The following is a 19,691-nucleotide window of genomic DNA, read 5'->3' as shown; positions in this document are numbered from 1 at the left end:
CCTAATTTTAATTTGATCTTTTATTTGAGACAAAATAAGTCAGAAAAAACTTTACAAGCAAGATTTCTCCTAGGAATCAAATTTGGCAAAATACAACCAATTTCTACATTATTTTTACTATCAGGTGTCTGATATTTCATTTGATTCTATGTGTGAGCAAGTAATTATTAAAAAATAAGAGACAATTGTAAAAGCATAATAATTGATGCAATAAAAAAGCACAGTACATATATACATACACACTCACATAAAAAATATTCTGGAAAAACCCACAAAGTTGTGTAATATTCTCTCAAGAAACAGAGTCATTTATTTCAGAAATTATTGGATTTCAAATGCTACAAACAAGATAGAAAAAAAGATGCGCTCTTTTTTGGGAACACCACATGCCTACCAGTGTAAAGTTGCCTACCTGGGTAAGGTGGTGGGCGAACCATGCCATTAGTTACCGTGTGCTGCATAAAAACTGCCAGTAAAATATATAATGTGCAATTTTATCAATTTTAAATGTGAATAAATTTTCATATAATTTTGTAAAAAAATATATAAAATATTTACACAAATGCTTTATATCTGAAAAAAAAAAGAATTAAAACTGTGGAAGTATATAAACATTAATGTTCATGCATGTTTTTGTTTAATTCGAAACAAATAGGAAAATCTTACAACGGCTTACTACAATTGGACAATCTATTAGATAAGACAATCTTTTAAGCCTGCTTATTTGAAAGAACTTTTTTAAGTTTATATATAGTCCATCAAAAAAAACTCTCATATAATTTGACTATTCTATCATGTTCTAAATTTAAGATAATGACACTTTGAATGTAACAGTTTCAGGAAAGTTATATGAATAAAAGGATGTGTGATTCATACCTAAATTGTTGCAAGATTTTCTTATTTATTTCCACAACCTACTTTGATTCTTTTCACAAAAAAATCTTGAAACTCAACGAGTGAACATCAATTGAGAGTCATGAAAATTTCAGTGGTAGTTATGACTAATTTTTTGTTGTAAGATTTTTTTGAGAAAAGAGCCCCTTGACCAAAATATTCATAATCATTTAAAGAAAGTTCAAACGAAATGGTATTCATTCATTTTTGACAACTATTTCCTAATAGGATATCAGCTTTTTAGAATGAATAGAAAATTTGATTCTTTCAATTCATGAAGTCAATTATAGTCTTAAGACAGATATGTTATTTTGATTCTCCTTTTTGTTTACATCAGTATCCCTAGACCTAATGCATGCATTCAATGAATACCTGAACCAATATAAGAAAATATGAATATGTTTCCTCCTATATTTTAATCTTGGTTCATCATTCACTACTGTAAATTCAGAAATTATTGCACATTTTTAAGTGCATAGTGCAACTTGGTAGTATCTCAATACCAGGAACTCACTTTCTGATAATTGGAAAAAAGATTTTTTTTTTAAATTGCTATAACCAAACTTGCATTTTTGTCAATTCTTGGAAAATCACATAATAAGTGCACACAATAATTTCTTAATTTACAGTATTCTAAATAATTAGTACATTCTACCAATGACCCTTATGTTGTGGAAAAATCAGAAAAGCATTGGTTTACTGAAAATATTGTAGTTACAAATAGATGAAATCTTTCTACTGCACTTTAGTTTTTTATATCAGAAGAGAGAAAATTTTGCTTCATCAGTATAAAACTGTCTGAAATCCCTCCAATAAATGTCCTTCTTCAATATATTGGAGGTCTGCAGACAAAGTACCAAAACAAGTGAAGTAAGATATTTGAAAAAAATATTGGGCACCCACATTTTATATCTAATATATACACTATTCCTAAACTAATATGTTGCTACTACTAAGTATGCATTTACCCTTTATAAGTATTCTGAACTTAAATCTCATGATTCTTATTTTGCTTTTCACTTGATAAATCATTAAAATCTAAAGCTCAGACTCCATAACCTTTCTAGAATATACTCCTGTTATAAAACCACACCCATTTTATAAGCTAACTCCACCCCTTTTTCTGAGAAAGCCTTCCTCATATTAGTAACCACACCCACTGTATAAGGGAGATAACTCACCAGTTCCAGGATAACCTGGTGGTATGTCTTCATCTAGTTCTCCTTCTTCAACATTCCTAAATCCTAAATCAACTGATATATTCTGGGGAACACCTACAATACAATTTTCGAAATCTGTTTAATTCAAATACTATAAATTTTGACATGTTCTTTGTTTGTTTTATAATTTAAATATATTCATTAACGTAATAAAAGTTATATTTGGATTTCAAATATTTGGGTTTGATTTAGTGGTTCTTACTCAAGCTGGGCACTTCAGACACACTAAAGTAATTTTGTTCTATTTGTCTATGATCAGTGAAAACCATTTTAAGATAAATGGCCAATATTCATGGGTTACCAATTGTTGGTGGTGAGAAACTCTGTCATACAAACTGATGGAAGGATGATCATATAGGCACTCTTGTATGCAAAGCTTTCAAAACTGTTAAAAAAAATGAATTATTTAGTGAAAGAATGTTATCTATAAAGGGGAAAAATAGAATTTAAGGATATTGCTAACTTCTTATCTTTTTTCCTTAGAAGTTCCTTTATGAAGTTAGTCTCATAATAATAAAGAAACAAGTCAGCAAGAAGAGGGTACAATCTGTTCCCATTGGAATGCCGACAGTCAGTTGAAAAACACGTCCTCCAAATGTAACAAATATGTTGTTAATCAAGAAATCAAGCATCTTGATAATATCAGTTTCAGAGAATTATTTGTTTGAATCAGAGTGATCCTTTACAAAGTAGGATTTATCCCTTCCTAAAACAAGATACTTGAATCTAGGTTCGCCATTCTTTTTTATGAAACAAAGCAATACCAACTCTTTCAATTTATCTTTTAGTTTGGAATGTGGAATACTTTTATAAAGTGTAAACAAGTCAAAAGTTTTAATACTATTCCATGATGAAAGAGAGTTAGATTGTACATACTCTTAAAGATCTTTGAAATTTTATGGGAGACAATATTTCACATTATTCACATTAACCAAAGAAAGACAAATATTTCACATTATTCACATTAACCAAAGAAAGACAATCATTCAAAATATTTAATTTATCCAAAGGGAGACAATCTTTCAGAATAATAACATTATCCAAAAGGAGACAATCAGATTAATAATATTATGCAGCTGACTAAAGTTCTCGTCAATTTATTTCCCTGAGAAACAATTCCCCCGGGAAACAATGTAATTTAAAAAAAATCAAATCCATACGCACAAATAGTGCACCTTACTTCTATCTTCGCAGACACTGTATACTGATTACATTACGTAACACAAATCACAGATAATTTATCAATAATGTTTAAATTTTAAGAAAAGGGGTCATATTCATTTTTCATAAAATGATTAATTATTTTCTTAATGATTCTAGTATATAGTAGGGAAACATTGTTTATGTCAAACAAGTTTGCATTCACTAGTGATTACTTGTTTGTCATTCTGTCCGTTAGGACAATTTTCCAAACATTTTATCCTCATATTTGAATATATTTATTAGATATTTGGTATAAACTATGAACATTTCATAATATTACTAGGAGGGGGGTCATTTTTTTTGTGTTTCCAGGCCAGGGAAAACATTTTGTTATGTTTCCAGGTTTGTCCAAAACAAATTTAACTACTTGTCAATGTTTTCCCCTCCTAGTATGGGTTTATCTTAGAAATTTTAAATGTTTCCAAGGAACACATTTCATTCTAATTTATGTGTTTGGCAGGGGGAACACATATTTTTTTTTGTGTTTCTAGACTTGTCTAGTAATTATTTTTTAACTATTTGTTAATTTATAATGATGTCGCCTAGTATTGGTTTCTCTGCTCCTGAAAGATTTCATTTTCATGTTTTAAGGACAGATTTAATTCTTATCATTTTCCGTGTTTCCAGGAGGAACATTTTTTCTTTGTTTCCAGGGAAACATTTTTTAGGGTGTTGCCAGGGAAAACTATTTTTGTGTATTTCCAGGGGAAACATTGTTTTTTTTTGTGTTTCCAGGGGAAATATTTTTGTTTGTGTTCCAGGGGAAACAATTTTTTTTTTGTTTCCAGAGGAAACATTTTTTTTTGTGTTCCCATGGGAAACATTTTTGTTTGTGTTCCAGGGGAAACAATTTTTTTTTTGTTTCCAGAGGAAACATTTTTGGTTGTGTTTCCAGGGGAAACATTTTTGTTTGTGTTCCAGGGGAAACAATTTTTTTGGTCTTTCAGGGGAAACAATTTTTTAATATTTCCATGTCTGTCTTGTAAGAATATTTGACTACTTAGGAAAGATTTCATTTTCATGTTTCCATTTGACATTAAATTATATATGTTTTTTAGTATTTCCAGGAGGAACATTTTTTTGGTGTTAACAGGTGAAACATTTTTTATGGTGTTTCCAGGGCAAACTGTTTTTTGTGTTTTTCCAGGGGAAACATTTTTTTAATGTTTACATTTTTGTCTGGTAATAATTTTTTAACTACTTAGGAAAGATTTCATTTCATGTTTCCAAAGGGACACATTCAATTCTATTTTTTTTTTGTATTTCCAGGAGAACCTTTTGTTTTTGTTTTTACAAGGAATACATTTTAATTTGTTGTTTTCAGGGAAACTTTTTTTGTGTCTCCAGGGAAACATTTTATTTGCTAAAAGCGATGTTTAGTAATTATTGTTTAACTACATGTTAATTTAAAAAATGGTAGTAAAATATTGCTGATATTACTTTTATTATTATAAAAAAATCTATGAAATTGCTAAAATACTCAAGAAAGCATTAAAACAACTAATTGTAGACAACCGAAGCGCTATCCAAAAAGCGTACCAATCAATGGATAAAACACAAATCAGTTTTGGTTTAGTGCAGTTAGTTAGTTAGTGCAAAAATGTTTCCCCTGGAAATACAAAAAAATAATTTCCCCTGGAAAAACAAAATAAAGTTTCCCCTGGAAACACCAACAAAAAAAGTTTCCCCTGGAAACACAAAAAAAATGTTTCCCCTGGAAACACAAAATAAAGTTTCCCCTGGAAACACCAACAAAAAAAGTTTCCCCTGGAAACACAAAAAAAATGTTTCCTCTGGAAACACAAAATAAAGTTTCCCCTGGAAACACAAAAAAAATGTTCCTCCTGGAAACACGAAAATTAAATGTACTAAAGAAATGTGTTCCTTGGAAACATGAAAATTGTCTAAGATAACCCCATACTAGGAGGGGGAAAACATTGACAAGTAGATAATTTTTTTTAGACAAACCTGGAAACATAACAAAATGTTTCCCCTGGAAACACAAAAAAATTGACCACCCACCCCCTTAAGTAATATTATGAAATGTTCATAGTTCATATCTAATAAATATATTCAAATATGAGGATAAAATGTTTGGAAAATTGTCCTAACGGACAGAATGACAAACAAGTAATCACTAGTGAATGCAAACTTGTTTGACATAAACAATGTTTCCCCTACTATATATTAGAATCCGATTAAGAAAATAATTAACCATTCTATGACAAATGATTATGACCCCTTTTCTTAAAATTTAAACATTATTAATAAATTATCTGTGATTTGTGTTACGTAATGTAACCAGTATACAGTGTCTGCGAAAATAGAAGTACGTTGCACTATTTTGTGCGTATGGATTTAATTTTTTTTTAAATTACATTGTTTCCTGGGGAAATTGTTTCTCAGGGAAATAAATTGACGAGAACTTTAGTCAGCTGCTAATATTATCCAAAGGGAGACAATCTTTCAGAATAATAACATTATCCAAAGAGAGACAATCAGATTAATAATATTATCCAAATGGAGACAATCTCTTAAAATGAATCCACACTGCAGTATATGTTGTTAACATGTACTATTGGGTAATCATATCTATGTATTACCTATCTGTAACATCTGAACAAGTTTCTCTTTGCCAGGATTAGTACACACAGGAAAGCCACAGATCTGTTCTATATTGTGCCATCTTTGTAATCTCTCATCCAAACAATGCTTTACTTCTTCTAATGCTGATCTAGAAATCATAAAAGTTTGTCATGTTAATCAATAAACTATACAAAAATGTATGTCAAAATATGTTGATTCACACATTTTGTCTATTCTCTTTGTGGTTCATTTTGGATGTTTCCTTTTGTTATATTAAGCATATGCATAGTCATGCAAGCCGTTAGTTTTCTCGTTTTATATTTTACATCGTCTTATCAGGGCCTTTTATAGCTGACTATGCGGTATTGGATTTGCTCATTGTTGAAGGCCCTATGGTGACCTATAGTTGTTAATGTCTGTGTCATTTCGGTCTTTTGTGGATAGTTGTCTCATTGGCAATCATACCACATCTTCTGTTTTATATTAAGTCCACATAAAAAATAACAATAGTAAAAAAGACTTAAAAGTCTCATAAGTTTTACTGAACCAATACCAATCTTGAATAAATCTGTAGATAATAATTTTGGGCCCTTTATAGCTTGCTGTTCAATGTGAGCCAAGGCACCTTGTTGAAGACTTTAATTGTTTACTTTAATAAATTTTGACTTGGATGAGCAGTTGTCTCTTTGGCAGTCATACCACATCTTCTGATATCTATATAAGAATTCCATTTGTAACACCTAAATAATGAAACATGTAAATACCTGGCTTCTTCTATTTGGTGATCCATTTCATCCATACTGCTACTAGTAGCTACCCGTAAAGACCCCCAAATTCCTACTCGCTTCTTACTCATTTTTTCACACTGAAAAAAAAACAATACAATTAAAGCTTAGATGATTTTCATAGTAGAACCAATACATCTGTATGTGATCAAAGAATAATGGCAATCTATAGATTGATACTTAAATCAACTGTAAATTCAAAAATTTATAAGGGTTCCGCGGAACCCAGTGTCTCGCCTTTTTTTGCTGTAAATCGCAGGCTCAACAACAATGAGGAAAAAAATCAATAAACATATTCCTCTTGTTACTGATTGTAAGAAAATCTAAGTCCATTTAAAAGTAAATTACAGAAAAAACGGAGTAATCTTTTTACAAACTTTACTTCTGGATACAATCTTATGATCATAAATAAGCTTCTATCCAAGTTTGGTACAAACCCAGGATAGTTAAAGAAAGTTATTTAAAAAATTTTAAAAACTTTAACCACAGAGTGAATGTAATGGTTCCCCGCAGAAAAACTAAGTCCATTTAAAAGTAAAATATGGAAAAAATGGATTTATTTATTTACAAAATTTACTTCTGGATACTATCTTATGATCATAAACAAGCTACTGTTCAAGTTTGGTACAAACCCAGGATAGTTTAAGAAAGTTATTAAAATTCTAAAAACTTTAACCACAGAGTGAATGTTTTGTTTCCCCGCAGAAAAAACTAAGTCCATTTATAGTGAAATACAGAAAAAATGTAATTTTATTTCTACAAAATTTACTTCTGGATACTATCTTATGATCATAAACAAGCTTCTGTCCAAGTTTGCTACAAACCCAGGATAGTTTAAGAAAATTATTAAAATTCTAAAAACTTTAACCACAGAGTGAATTTTTTGTTTCCCCGCAGAAAAAACTAAGTCCATTTATAGTAAAATACGGAAAAAATGTAATTTTATTTTTACAAAATTTACTTCTGGATACTATCTTATGATCATAAACAAGCTTCTGTTCAAGTTTGGTACAAACCCAGGATAGTTAAAGAAAGTTATTAAAATTCTAAGAACTTTAACCACAGAGTGAATGTTTTGTTTCCCCGCAGAAAAAACTAAGTCCATTTATAGTGAAATACAGAAAAAATGTAATTTTATTTTTACAAAATTTACTTCTGGATACTATCTTATGATCATAAACAAGCTTCTGTCCAAGTTTGCTACAAACCCAGGATAGTTTGAGAAAATTATTAAAATTCTAAAAACTTTTAACCACAGAGTGAATTTTTTGTTTCCCCGCAGAAAAAACTAAGTCCATTTATAGTAATATACGGAAAAAATGTAATTTTATTTTTACAAAATTTACTTCTGGATACTATCTTATGATCATAAACAAGCTTCTGTCAAAGTTTGGTAGAAATTCAGTAAAGTTTAAGAAAATTATTAAAATTTCAAAAACTTTAACCACAGAGTGAATATTTGTTGACGCCGCCGCCGACGACGACGGAATGTAGGATCGCTTAGTCTCGCTTTTTCGACCAAAGTCGAAGGCTCGACAAAAATTAAAGGATACAGTCATTTCAGAAATAATGGCTAGGTTTTTAATGATGCAAATAATTAGATTACTATAAGTATCACAAAATTATAGAACTAGCAATTAGATATCTGATACTTTTTTATACCTTTTCCTAAAATCACAATTATTAAACTTACATTTTGGTTGACCGCAATCATTTTTAAAATTTACATAAGTTTAAATGGAGGAAAATTTTCAGAAATTGTCTTTCCCAAGTCTGTAGAATCTTCCAGTGTTTCACATTATCCAAAGAGAGGCAATCCTTCATTATGTTCAAATTATCTTGTGGGAGACAATCTTTTAAAAGTTTACATTATCCAAAGGGAAATAATCTGTCACAATGTTTACATTATCCAAAGGCAAATTGCCTATCACAATAGATCCATTATCCAAAGGGAGACAATCTGTCACAATAGTCACATTATCCAAAGGGAGACAATATTTCAGAAAATTTACATTATCCAATGGGAGATAATTGCAATATTTCAGAAAATTTACATTATCCAAAGGGAGACGATATTTCAGAAAATTTACATTATCCAAAGACTTCTTTTACTAATAAAAATTAATAGCTATAGGTGATTGTAATGCAGTCGGTTATTTGCGTAGACCACTTTCCAGAAAAAAATATGCAAAACAAAATCCCAAAAGAAAATGATGACCGCTGATTCATGTCTAGATTACTGAATTCAAAAAGATAATTAGTGATCTATTTCATGTCCTTCCGGAGCATCCATTTTTTTGTAGGGATTCGTGTTGTTTATTTTTTATGTTTTTTATGTTGTGTCATGTGTACTGCTGTTTGTCCTTTTCATTTTTAGCCATGGCATTGTCAGTTTAATTTTGAGTTTGACTGTCCCTTTGGTATCTTTCATCCCTCTTTCATGTCATGTATAAAAGTATTGTGTTTCTATCATTTTAAAAAAGAATATAAACAAAACAAAAATGTGTATAGACTTGTATTTTGTGACCTATGTGTAAAATATAAAAACACCTCGTGACATTGTATCATTGACCTTATCATTGGCTTTTAAAATTAATTCCAAAAATTAAAAAATTAAGAAAAAAACAAAAATACTAATGCATGCAAGATTATTCATGAATATTGAAATGGTCTGTGAAACTTATAAGAAAAATCTTCTTACCTTTAAATTAGCCTTTTCAGTGAAAAATAATCAAATTTAAATTTGAATTATTGAAATGCCATTTTTTAACCAAAATGAGTTTTTTTCAAGCTATGCAATTATCATAATTTTTCTTTACAATTAATGAACAGAAAAAATAATGAAATGTAGAAATTGCTGATAAAAACTGTTTTTTCCCTGATAAACCAGACTTTTATGTTGTATCAGAAAAGTTTACCTATCCTAGCTCTTTGAAACTGTAATTTACTGAACACAAATAGGTATACCTTCTCTATCAGCAAATATCAAACGTCTAGCCTAGTTCTATTAAATAGATTGATTTATTGATTGTTGGTTGCTTAACGTCCAGTGGCAAATTTTTCATGCATATTCAGGACGAGAACAAGTTTACAATAAATACAATATGTAGGTCTTGTCACAAGAGAGGCAATCAGGGATGATGGTCGGAGAAATTTGGACTGCCACTGGAAAATGAGGGTATATTGGATAGGGACAGGAATTTTGTCTTGCATCAGGCCACCTACGGACCCCTCAGAGAGTTGTTGCAAGGGTTCTTAATGTGCAACGACTGTGGCACTCTCTTTACACAAGGCATCTGACCAGACGTGACTTTGAACTTGATACATCCCACACAGCCAAACCCTTGGGGGCCTATTAAATATAAAACCAGGTTAAGCTACTGTATCAGCAAAATATCAAACAATTTCCTTATCTCTCTTAAACAGAAAACCAGTTTAAACTAGTCAGCAAAACATCCTACCTCCTCCCTAGCTCTCTTAAACTGTATATCAGCTGCTAGTTTCTTCCTGTTGAAATAATCTAGTTCTATTTCATAGGTGAGTTGTAACCAGTTTCTTAGGGCTCCTGGTGTTACCCATTGAGATCGCTCCAACTCCTTTTCAGCCCTCTTTAATGCTCCCCTAACCTGTCAATAAATACACACAAATGTACACGTTATATATTTTCTTGCACAATTGAATTGAACAATTTTCTCAAAGGTTTCAAGTTTTCTTTTCTTTGTCTTTATTAATATCAGTTTGACTGTTTGATCTGTTTTGGTGATATACATTTGACGTGGCTCTGTACTTATGCATTCAGTCATTGTGTTGTTAGTATTATTTTTCGTTTTTTCTTGTGTGCTTTGTTAGTGTGACTTTAGCATGTTTAGTGATATAAAACCAGGTTCAATCCTACATTTAATTTTCTACAAAAGAAAATGCCTGTACCAAGTCAGGAATATGACAGTTGTTATCTATTTGTTTCATGCATTTGTGCTTTTGATTTTGCTATTTGATAAGGGACTTCCATTTTGAATGTCCCTTGTAGTTCAGTATTTTTGTGATTATCTTTTTTTTATATAGCTTTTAATTATCAACACTTACATGACTTAGAAAACAGAAAATTATCAAAAAAATGTGTCCCTCTAATTATAATTGTCAGATAAGACATTACTCATATGGCTTAGTGTAATCAAACTATATGGATATAATTAACAATTTCTAAACAAATAGAAATAACTCAATCACATTATAAATAGCACTTTTGGATAAAAAAAAAAGGGTGATAACTCAACAAAAAGAGCCAAAAATGGTGAAAATTTAACTTGACTTTCATATAGTAGCAGGTCACAACATATCTAAACATTTTTTTAAATCGTCAAATGGTTTTCATGTAATTGTGGGACACTATCTGGCAGCCACCCGCCCACCCTTCCCCTTAAAAGTATGAGTGAGAAAACTTATTATTGGAACCCCCTACCCCTACAAAAAAACAGGGTATACCTGTACAAGTTCCTCTTCAGCTAGTTTAAGTCGAGATATTTCTTCAATACTGCCCTCTCTAGCTATTTTAAGTCTTTCAGCTTCTTTCTGCAATAAAAGATCACAAATGATTAAATTTACAAAATTAAGAGCATTTAAAGATTAAATTTTCAAAACTAAATAAAATATTGATAATAATTTACAATAAAGAGCAGCTGGATATGATGACAGAGGTCCAACCCTGAACAGTTGGGGCAGAAATAGACACAATTTTCGGACTTCATACAGGTCTGAATTTGGATTGTAATTAAGTATTTGTCAGTTCATTTTCAATTTATGAGTTTGACTGTTTCTCTGGTATCTTTCACCCCTCTTAACACATAAAGGATTTCTACACCCAAAAAAAATCTTTCCCCTAAAATATGGTCATAATCTCAATTCAAATTTCCAGTAGAGTTTGCAACCATAACAACCCATTTAAATACATCATAAAAGTTTAAAATAGAAAATAACACACATAATCATGGCTAAAATTAACTTCATCAGCATTTTTAAAATAGTAACTTCTAAAAAAAATAATTTACTTAACTACATTTGATTTGATATACTAAAGTTATTGTACAAAAACCAAATGTTTTTGGACGCTGCTGAGGTGATACCAATATAAAAACTACTGTTAATCATGTTAATCAATGTGTATTTTAGCCTTCTCAAAATTAACCAAAGATTTTATAAAAATACTGAAAAAGAAAGCAAATCTTATTTTTCCAAAGATTAAAAAAAATGGACCCTAGTTTCTAGTTTTTTACTTCACATTGGTAAAAGTGTACTGGTTCTTCGACACCAAACAGATTTTTTTTCAGACAGAAATAAATTTCCACTCACCTTTGCCATTTCTATTTCGTCTTGATATTTCATTTCTAACTTTGTTTTCTCTTTAACCACTGTTAGTTGTAATTCTTCTGCTTCAGTTAATCTATGGGTAAAACAAAAACAAAAACAAATTTTATCCTCATATTTTCAGAAAAGTTCAAAATAGAAATGTTCCCACAAAGCATAACAATTTTTGAGGTTTTTCATTGAAAATAATGAAATTGTAAGTTACTGTAACTCTTAACATATTATGTACATGATATATGAGTAACAAGGTAGTTTTTTTTTAGTTAACTATAGTCCTCATGTTTTCAGTTGTGCAATCTTAATCTTGGGATTATTTTAAATAGCACCTTAACCAGAAAGTTTAATTTATAAACTATCCCATTGGGTGCTTAAATTAAGAAAAGAGCTAAATGGGCTAAATAATAAAGAACCAAATAAGTTGACTTGAAAACTGAAACGAGGACATGGTATACAGTAGTATGCGATTTAAAAAAAAAATCATTCTATTTGTGCATATAAAATTGATAACTTTTAACAAAACATTTTGAGTAGAATTTTCATACTAACAACTGACTTAGACTCCGATTTTAACCAATCATGATACTTTTGTTCCCTGAGTTCTGAGATCAATTTTATGAGGTAGAGCCCATGTCTGGCTTTGTGGTCATCAAATTGATAAGGCTCAATTAAGGTACTTGGACTCAAAATCAACCAATCAAAATACTGGATTTGATTGTCAAGCACAAATTTTGTGCTCCCAGTATAGTCCATCAGCTAGGTCTCAAAAGCGCTCTAGTTAAGGAGTTTGTGTTACACCCCAGGGTACCGCGAATTTTTTGGTGAGAATTCAACTTCATTATCTTATTGAAAAAATACAAGGTGTTAGACTAAAAAAAAAGTGTCCAAAAGAGGTTTAAAAACCTCCCTTTCAGTGGTCCCCTCATTTAGTAATCACGACTAAGTAATTTTTAATTAAATTTTTTGATATAAAGCGACTAAAATAAAATAAAGTATAGGAGTAAACAACTAAAACAGATACAAAACTATCATATTTAATGTTACTCTGAAGATTTTTTGTTTAAAAAAAAGGTTTTTTTACATTACAAACAATCCGATTTTTGGGGTTAAAATTAAGGCATATTTTTTCCTTTCATAAAGAAATTCGTTATACATTTACCCGTTTTAGTTAATCAAACTTTAGAATTAATCATTATACAATGTTTCAATCATTTGCAGTATTTATATATTGTCTAAAATATGAAATATTTGATAAAATATATATACGTGCAAATACTAGTTAAATTACGGAAATCATCAAATTACCGTCTTTGATTCAGTATACAATATGTGCAATGCATTCACACATACGCATTATCAATTTGCAACTGAAAACACACATTTAAATGTCGATTTATGATGTTTTGGTGAGACAAATTATTTTAAAAAGTGAATGTGTAACAAAATATTACTGAAAAAGTACAAATTAAGGTGGGTTTTTTTTGCGTTCAGAAAAGGTGCACTCTATCGAACTCAATAAAAGTGTGCTTGATTACATTTTGTGTTTTAGCTATGTAGTGATTGACTTTGAATGAACGTCAAATAGTCAGTTATGAGAATTGGCCATACTTTTTATGATCTTTGGTTTCTAACAGATAAAAAAAAATTGGCTTTGTTGTTTTTAGTTTTAATAAAGATTATGTTAAGCGTTGGTTGTTAAATGTACATGAAATTGTTATCAAAGGTACCAAAATTGTAATTTGGTGTGCCAGACGCGCGTTTAGTCTACATAAGACTCATCAGTGACGCTCATATCAATATATTTGTAAAGCCAAACAAGTATAAATTTGAAGAACATTGAGAATACAAAATTCCAAAAAGTTGTGCCAAATACGGCTATGGTAGTCTATGTCTGGGATAAGAACATCCTTAGTTTTTCGAACAAATCTAAGTTTTATAAACAGAAAATTTATATAAATGACCACATTATTGATATTCATGTCAACACAGATTGTTGACTACTGGGCTGGTGATACCCTCGGGGACGAAACGTCCATCAGCAGTGGAAGGAGCTTCAATATCCTTAAAATTCGAGATTTAGTAGGAATGGGTAACCCTGAAACTCCGCACAAAAAGAACTTTAAAAAACTCGAATGAAGCGAGACAAAACTGATGTTATGAAATTGTTTCAGACACTGCAAAGCTGGCCAAATCCATTTGTAACATCTGAGCAGTTATATGTCTTGTTTTCTGGTTCTGTTGCTTCTTCGGAATTAAAGTGCAACCTTCTAAACGCGTATGAAAAGGGAAAGTTTGCCTTAAAAAATTTCATTCATGAACGGCTTATACAAAAGTCAACCGATATCTTCAAAACTATTAAAAGATTGTCATTGCTTACATTTTTAAAAAAGGAAATAAAAGACAAGCAGTAAATGGCTGATAAGAACAACAAAACATTGAGAGCTGATGAAAAAAAATGTCGCCTGCTTGTCATAGCCCAGACAAGATAGTTGGTTGCGCAAAAGGCTCTCCAGTTTGAATTAGGTCCTCCTCCAATGTATCTTGCAAACTTTAATGGTACACATGTAACGATAATTAAAATCTGTCCTGGATGGTCTTTTAGAAAATGGTCATCTCTTAGAAAGCATGTGAATATTTGAAGACATGCCAGTTATTCAACCCATTACTAGGATACAAAGCACTTTTTTTATTTGGCAATTGTTATTTTAAAAACAATCCTTTAAGTTTCGAAAAGAGGTCCCGCATTGATTTTGTCACTGATTAGTATTCCACAATATCCATAACAAAATTAAAACAGCAGGTCCTTGGGAGGGACAAATCATTACGATAAGTTCTAGACCATCACAATCGTGTTCTTGGGAATGGAAGAAATGTTTGTTAGTTGGGGAAAACAAAGTTGCTCTTGTTGAATTCTTTGGTTCGGAAAAGAGTAAATAATCCTATAGATTTACACTTGAATGTATTGATTTATGTGTATCACATGGAAGTATGTGCCACAAAATAAATGTTGGAAATGAGATAGCGTAGAATGGTTTTATCTTATAATCAAACAGGAAGAAGCCGATTACAAAATGTTTCTTAATGCAAAAATATGCAGCTGACAAAAGTTACGACACCATTGTTATAAAACCTTCTGACATTGATGTGGAAGAATTGGCTTACTATTTTCACAGTTGCATATCAATTCTAAAATTCTAACATTGTTAGATTGGTGATAATGTTTGTAGAAAACTGCCAGGATTTCACGGCAGTACAGGTTGTGATTCAGTAAGTGTTTTGTGTGGTAAAGGAAAAAAAGCAAAGTATTCGGCTTTTTGACACGTTATGTGTTTTCGGAAGGTCTATTCCATCGTGGTGAAACCTTTGAAGAGGTTGACGAAGAGTTGGCAAAACTCTCGAGAGGTTTTCGTGTTCTATATATGCATACGAAATTAAAAATATCGATGAATAAAGATCAGGACGTTTTGAAATGCAACCAAAAACAGATTTATTGACATCTACTGCCCCCAACAAAAGATGCAATGTTAAAGCACATTAAACCATCCAACTTTCAGACGAAGATTTGGAAATCTGCTCTTAAACACAACACTGGTCTGTTGCTAAACAACTATAATTGGATTGTTTAGAACGATTTGATCAGTATCAATTGGCTAGACCAACCACCAGCGTTAGATGCTTTAATAATTCTGAAGTGCTGTTCATTTAAAGCTGGTTGTGCCAACAACAGATGTTCATGTGTTCAACAAGGTTTCTCCTGAACAAATACCTGTATGTAAATGCTCGAAAGCTTGTAGATATAAGGATTAACAAAACGTTGATATTGCTAATAGCAATGACCACGAATATGATGGAAATGATGATAATGAAAATTCGGTAGATGCAGGTGACCAAACTGATGATGATTCTATGGATTGAACTTCTGCGTGACCTTAAAATGTAGTGATTCGGTTGTTAAAAAAAATTAAAAAGATAGAGATCTAGAAACCCTGACAGTTTTGTGTGTTTTAATATGTTAGTTATTTCATGAATATGATGTATGAATTTGTGACAGAATCGTGCATTTCTAGTTGCCTATGTTTGTAACTGTCGTTGATTCTATATTTTTGTTTCTTACCTTTAAATGTTTTTTTTCAACAGCCTTTACATTGTAGTTACATTATGCTCTATGTTTCAATATAAAAAAATATACCGTTTTATCAAGAAAAAGAGTACTTTTGCTTCTTTTCATTGAAAATCATGAATTTTGGAAATTACCCTCCCCCTTTTTTCTTGGTCCTCTACGATTGAAAAATTAATTGAAAATTAGCCTGCGTTTTAATAAGATATGATTTGTTCCATTTAATAAAAAGAATAGTACTGAATTATTGGTTATTTTTACATTTTTCTGTAAATATGTGCAAAACAAAATTTTTGATATACCCTTAAATAAGTCCCCTTTTAACCCCTTTTGGACACTTTTTCAAAAGTCTAACACCTCTTAAAATATTCTTCATATATTACTTCTTAAATTTATACCAAAAAATTGCGGTACCCTGGGGTGTAACACAGAATTGAAATTTTGCCCTACCAGCTGATGGACTAGTACTGAGTTATTTTTATTACCTATGTGATTGGTTGATTTCTGCGACTAATTACAAAAGTTGTATTAAAAAAATTCATTGACCACAAGCCTAATCGACCAAATCATAATACTGGATTTGTCGTTTCAAGTAAAAATTTTGTACTCCAAAAATACTGATTTAAGTTTTATCACCGTGAGCAGCTGACTAACAAAAACATACTTATTCTGAACATCTTTGAGTTCGTCATCAGCTCTCTGTAAATTTTCCATTTCTCTCAGCATCCTCTCCAGTTGACACTTTGACCTCTTGTTCTGTGAATATGCAAACCAGGACACGCCCACCACAAAAAACGTGGACAAAATCAGAGCAATGTCTTTCAACACATTATGACCATCTAAAATAAATAATCAAACAAACAAAAAATGTCTAAATACTGTGTGTTTAACTGTTTTTTTGAAAAAAAAATCATTTAAAGGTATAAATTGTATTGGGGTATTAGTTAATTTAATGATCTTGGATCTATTTTCAGTTAATAAATAGATGCCATATACTTTTTTGAACATTCAAAATAGAAAAATATTCTAAAATGTCCCTGTTGTCTAATACCATATCTTCAAAGTAATGATGTAGATGAATGGTTGCATAACAACCAGCCCTTACTCTTTAATGCTGAATTTGAGAGGGACATGCTAACATGTAAGCATTGATGCAGACCTTTTTTTAATGAAAAAGCTATTATGCATCTAGCAGTTGAAGAATTAAACTGTTTACTGGGTTTGTTTAATTGTGAGCAAAATAAAAAGTGCCACACGTGGAGCAGGATCTGCTTATACCCAGCTTCCAGAGCACATGAGATCACCTCAGTTTTTCGTGTTTTTGGTTCATGTTGCTTCAAGTCTAAAGTTTTCTATATTGTGTCTTGTGTACTATTATGTGTCTGTTTGCGGTTTTCCTTTCATACATGGTCAGTTTATTTTCGATCTACACTTTTGACATTATCTTTTGCCCCTCTTTAAAGATTATCTTTTAACAATTCAATCTGCAATATTAATCTTACCTTTTGGAGGTCCAAAGAGGACCAAGTCCATGGCCTGAACTGATATTTTCTGTCTGTGAATTCCATTTTTTATTCCTAACTCTGTCTTCAGTGTGTTGGTTCCTTTAGTGATAGCCAGTCTGAAAACATGAATTCCATTCAGGGTGTTATTTGGGTGTTCCATATACATGATATAGTGATATACTATGTTTAATTTTTGGACTTTTTTTTCAAATACTACAATATAATTGTGCACTATTTACATACTGCCCAGAATATATAATTATCATGATTATCATAACTATTTATATACTATACATAATATACTATAGTCAAGGTCTAGCATAAAAAAACAAATGAAACTGTGAGCTACTGCTCACTGATGATACCCCCGCCGCAAGTGGATAATATTAATAGTGTAAAAATATGCAAGTGTTGGGTAAACAGGAAGTTGTCGAGTGATGAATCTGAAAACGCATCACACGGTATAGCTGACTTATATAAATCCTGAAACCAAATTTCAGAATCCTTGTATTGTAGTTCCTGAGAAAAATGTGACGAAAATTTTTAACTTGGCTATCATGTGTAAAATCATACAAGTGTTCGGTAAACAGAAAGTCGATGAATGATGAATCTGAAAATGCATCACACGGTATGGCTGACATATATAAATGTTGATACCAAATTACAGAAAGGGTGGATGTGTAGTTCCTGAGAAAAATGTGACAAAGTTTCATGGGACGGACTGACTGACGGACCGACGGATGGGCAGACATACTGACAGACAGAGGTAAAACAGTATACCCCTCCTTTTTTAAAGCGGGGGTATAAAAATGTGTGGCTTCTAATTTTTGATTCAATAAATATAATGTCATCTATTACAAATTACAAATTGAATTATCATAATTATCAAACTTATTTTTTGCATTCATAAGAAGAAACATTTTTGTTGAAACTTTTTGTGTCTGTCACTATTAGGACACTGTAATTCAGTTCCTGTACGTAGCTAAGTTCATGTCTGCCATACTTTATTTTTTTTAAACTGTTTTGTATAAAATTCATATATTTATATACATTTTGTATTAATAGATAGCTTAAAAGCGTTATTTTAACACACTATTTAATAGGTAAATTTTAGAATGTTTGAAACATTTTCAATGTGATAACAAAATAAACACAATATTTCACCAAACAAACAAGCCTCATCAACTCTGCATCGAGGTAAAATTGATTGTTGATAAGAAATTATATATATAAAGCAAGTTTTCTTGTTGAATTTTGGCAGAGAGTTGTCTCATAGCTAATGCAAGCATGTACTACATCTCCTTATTTACATGAACATTCATTTTTGTGTCATAAACATACATTACATAGTAAAGATAAGATTTTAAACCAAACATGGCACATTTATTTCTAAGCATTATTATTCTATGATATGATATGCTTCATCAAAGCGAAAAAAAATAGTACTCAATAAAAAAATTGTAATTAGACACCTGTGGTATTGTACTGGTGTACATGGTGTATATTTAAACATTCTACCAAATACCAGAAATATTAAATCATAAAGCTTTGTACAATTGTTTTTTAACTTAAGATCTTTCTTAATACTGTATGTAGAACTCTTACCTAGGCATAGAACGTCCAATGACATTATGTGCCCTAAAGGTGGCACTGTACTGTGGTAAATGTACATGTGACTCTAACCAATGGACCACATCATCTACTGTCCAGTTGTATACTGTGAAAAAAACATGAAAAATCAAAACAATTGATCTTATCATCTACTGTACAGTTGTATACTGTGAACAAAAACTAGGAAAAATCAAAACAATGGATCTTTATTCTTATCATGCTTATCATCTACTGTATAGTTGTATACTGTGAAAGAAATTCCTTCACATTTTTATATCATAGTGGACTATGCAGTATGTTTTTTTCTTCTTATTATTGAAGGCAGATTGGTTGCCTTTAATTGCTTATATCCACTTTCATTGGCAAGCATACCACATCTCTCTATTTTCATAAGAAATAAATGAGGAATGTG

At 30.9% G+C, this 19,691-nt stretch overlaps 1 protein-coding gene across 5 annotated transcripts in view; it reads right to left on the bottom strand.

Annotated features, from left to right (window-relative positions):
* The window catches only part of LOC134695623 (stromal interaction molecule 1-like), a 50,839-nt gene that overhangs the window by 6,664 nt on the left and 24,484 nt on the right, over positions 1 to 19,691 (bottom strand). For 2 of the 5 annotated variants that reach the window (XM_063556927.1, XM_063556929.1), the window contains exons 4-13: positions 19,274 to 19,385; positions 17,666 to 17,784; positions 16,828 to 17,002; positions 12,035 to 12,125; positions 11,171 to 11,257; positions 10,150 to 10,314; positions 6,668 to 6,768; positions 5,921 to 6,051; positions 2,076 to 2,168; positions 413 to 466 (exon numbers count right to left, since the gene is read on the bottom strand). In XM_063556927.1, coding sequence (XP_063412997.1) covers positions 413 to 466; positions 2,076 to 2,168; positions 5,921 to 6,051; positions 6,668 to 6,768; positions 10,150 to 10,314; positions 11,171 to 11,257; positions 12,035 to 12,125; positions 16,828 to 17,002; positions 17,666 to 17,784; positions 19,274 to 19,385 — 1,128 coding nt within the window. Of the gene's footprint in view, positions 1 to 412; positions 467 to 558; positions 574 to 2,075; positions 2,169 to 5,920; positions 6,052 to 6,667; positions 6,769 to 10,149; positions 10,315 to 11,170; positions 11,258 to 12,034; positions 12,126 to 16,827; positions 17,003 to 17,665; positions 17,785 to 19,273; positions 19,386 to 19,691 lie in introns of all 5 variants that reach the window. The other 3 variants (XM_063556928.1, XM_063556931.1, XM_063556930.1) reach the window with 2 other exon arrangements.

Source organism: Mytilus trossulus, chromosome 14 (genome assembly GCF_036588685.1).
Source record: "Mytilus trossulus isolate FHL-02 chromosome 14, PNRI_Mtr1.1.1.hap1, whole genome shotgun sequence".
NCBI lineage: Eukaryota > Metazoa > Mollusca > Bivalvia > Mytilida > Mytilidae > Mytilus > Mytilus trossulus.
Note: the sequence above shows the minus strand (reverse complement) of the source record. Positions and strands in the feature narration are given on the sequence as shown.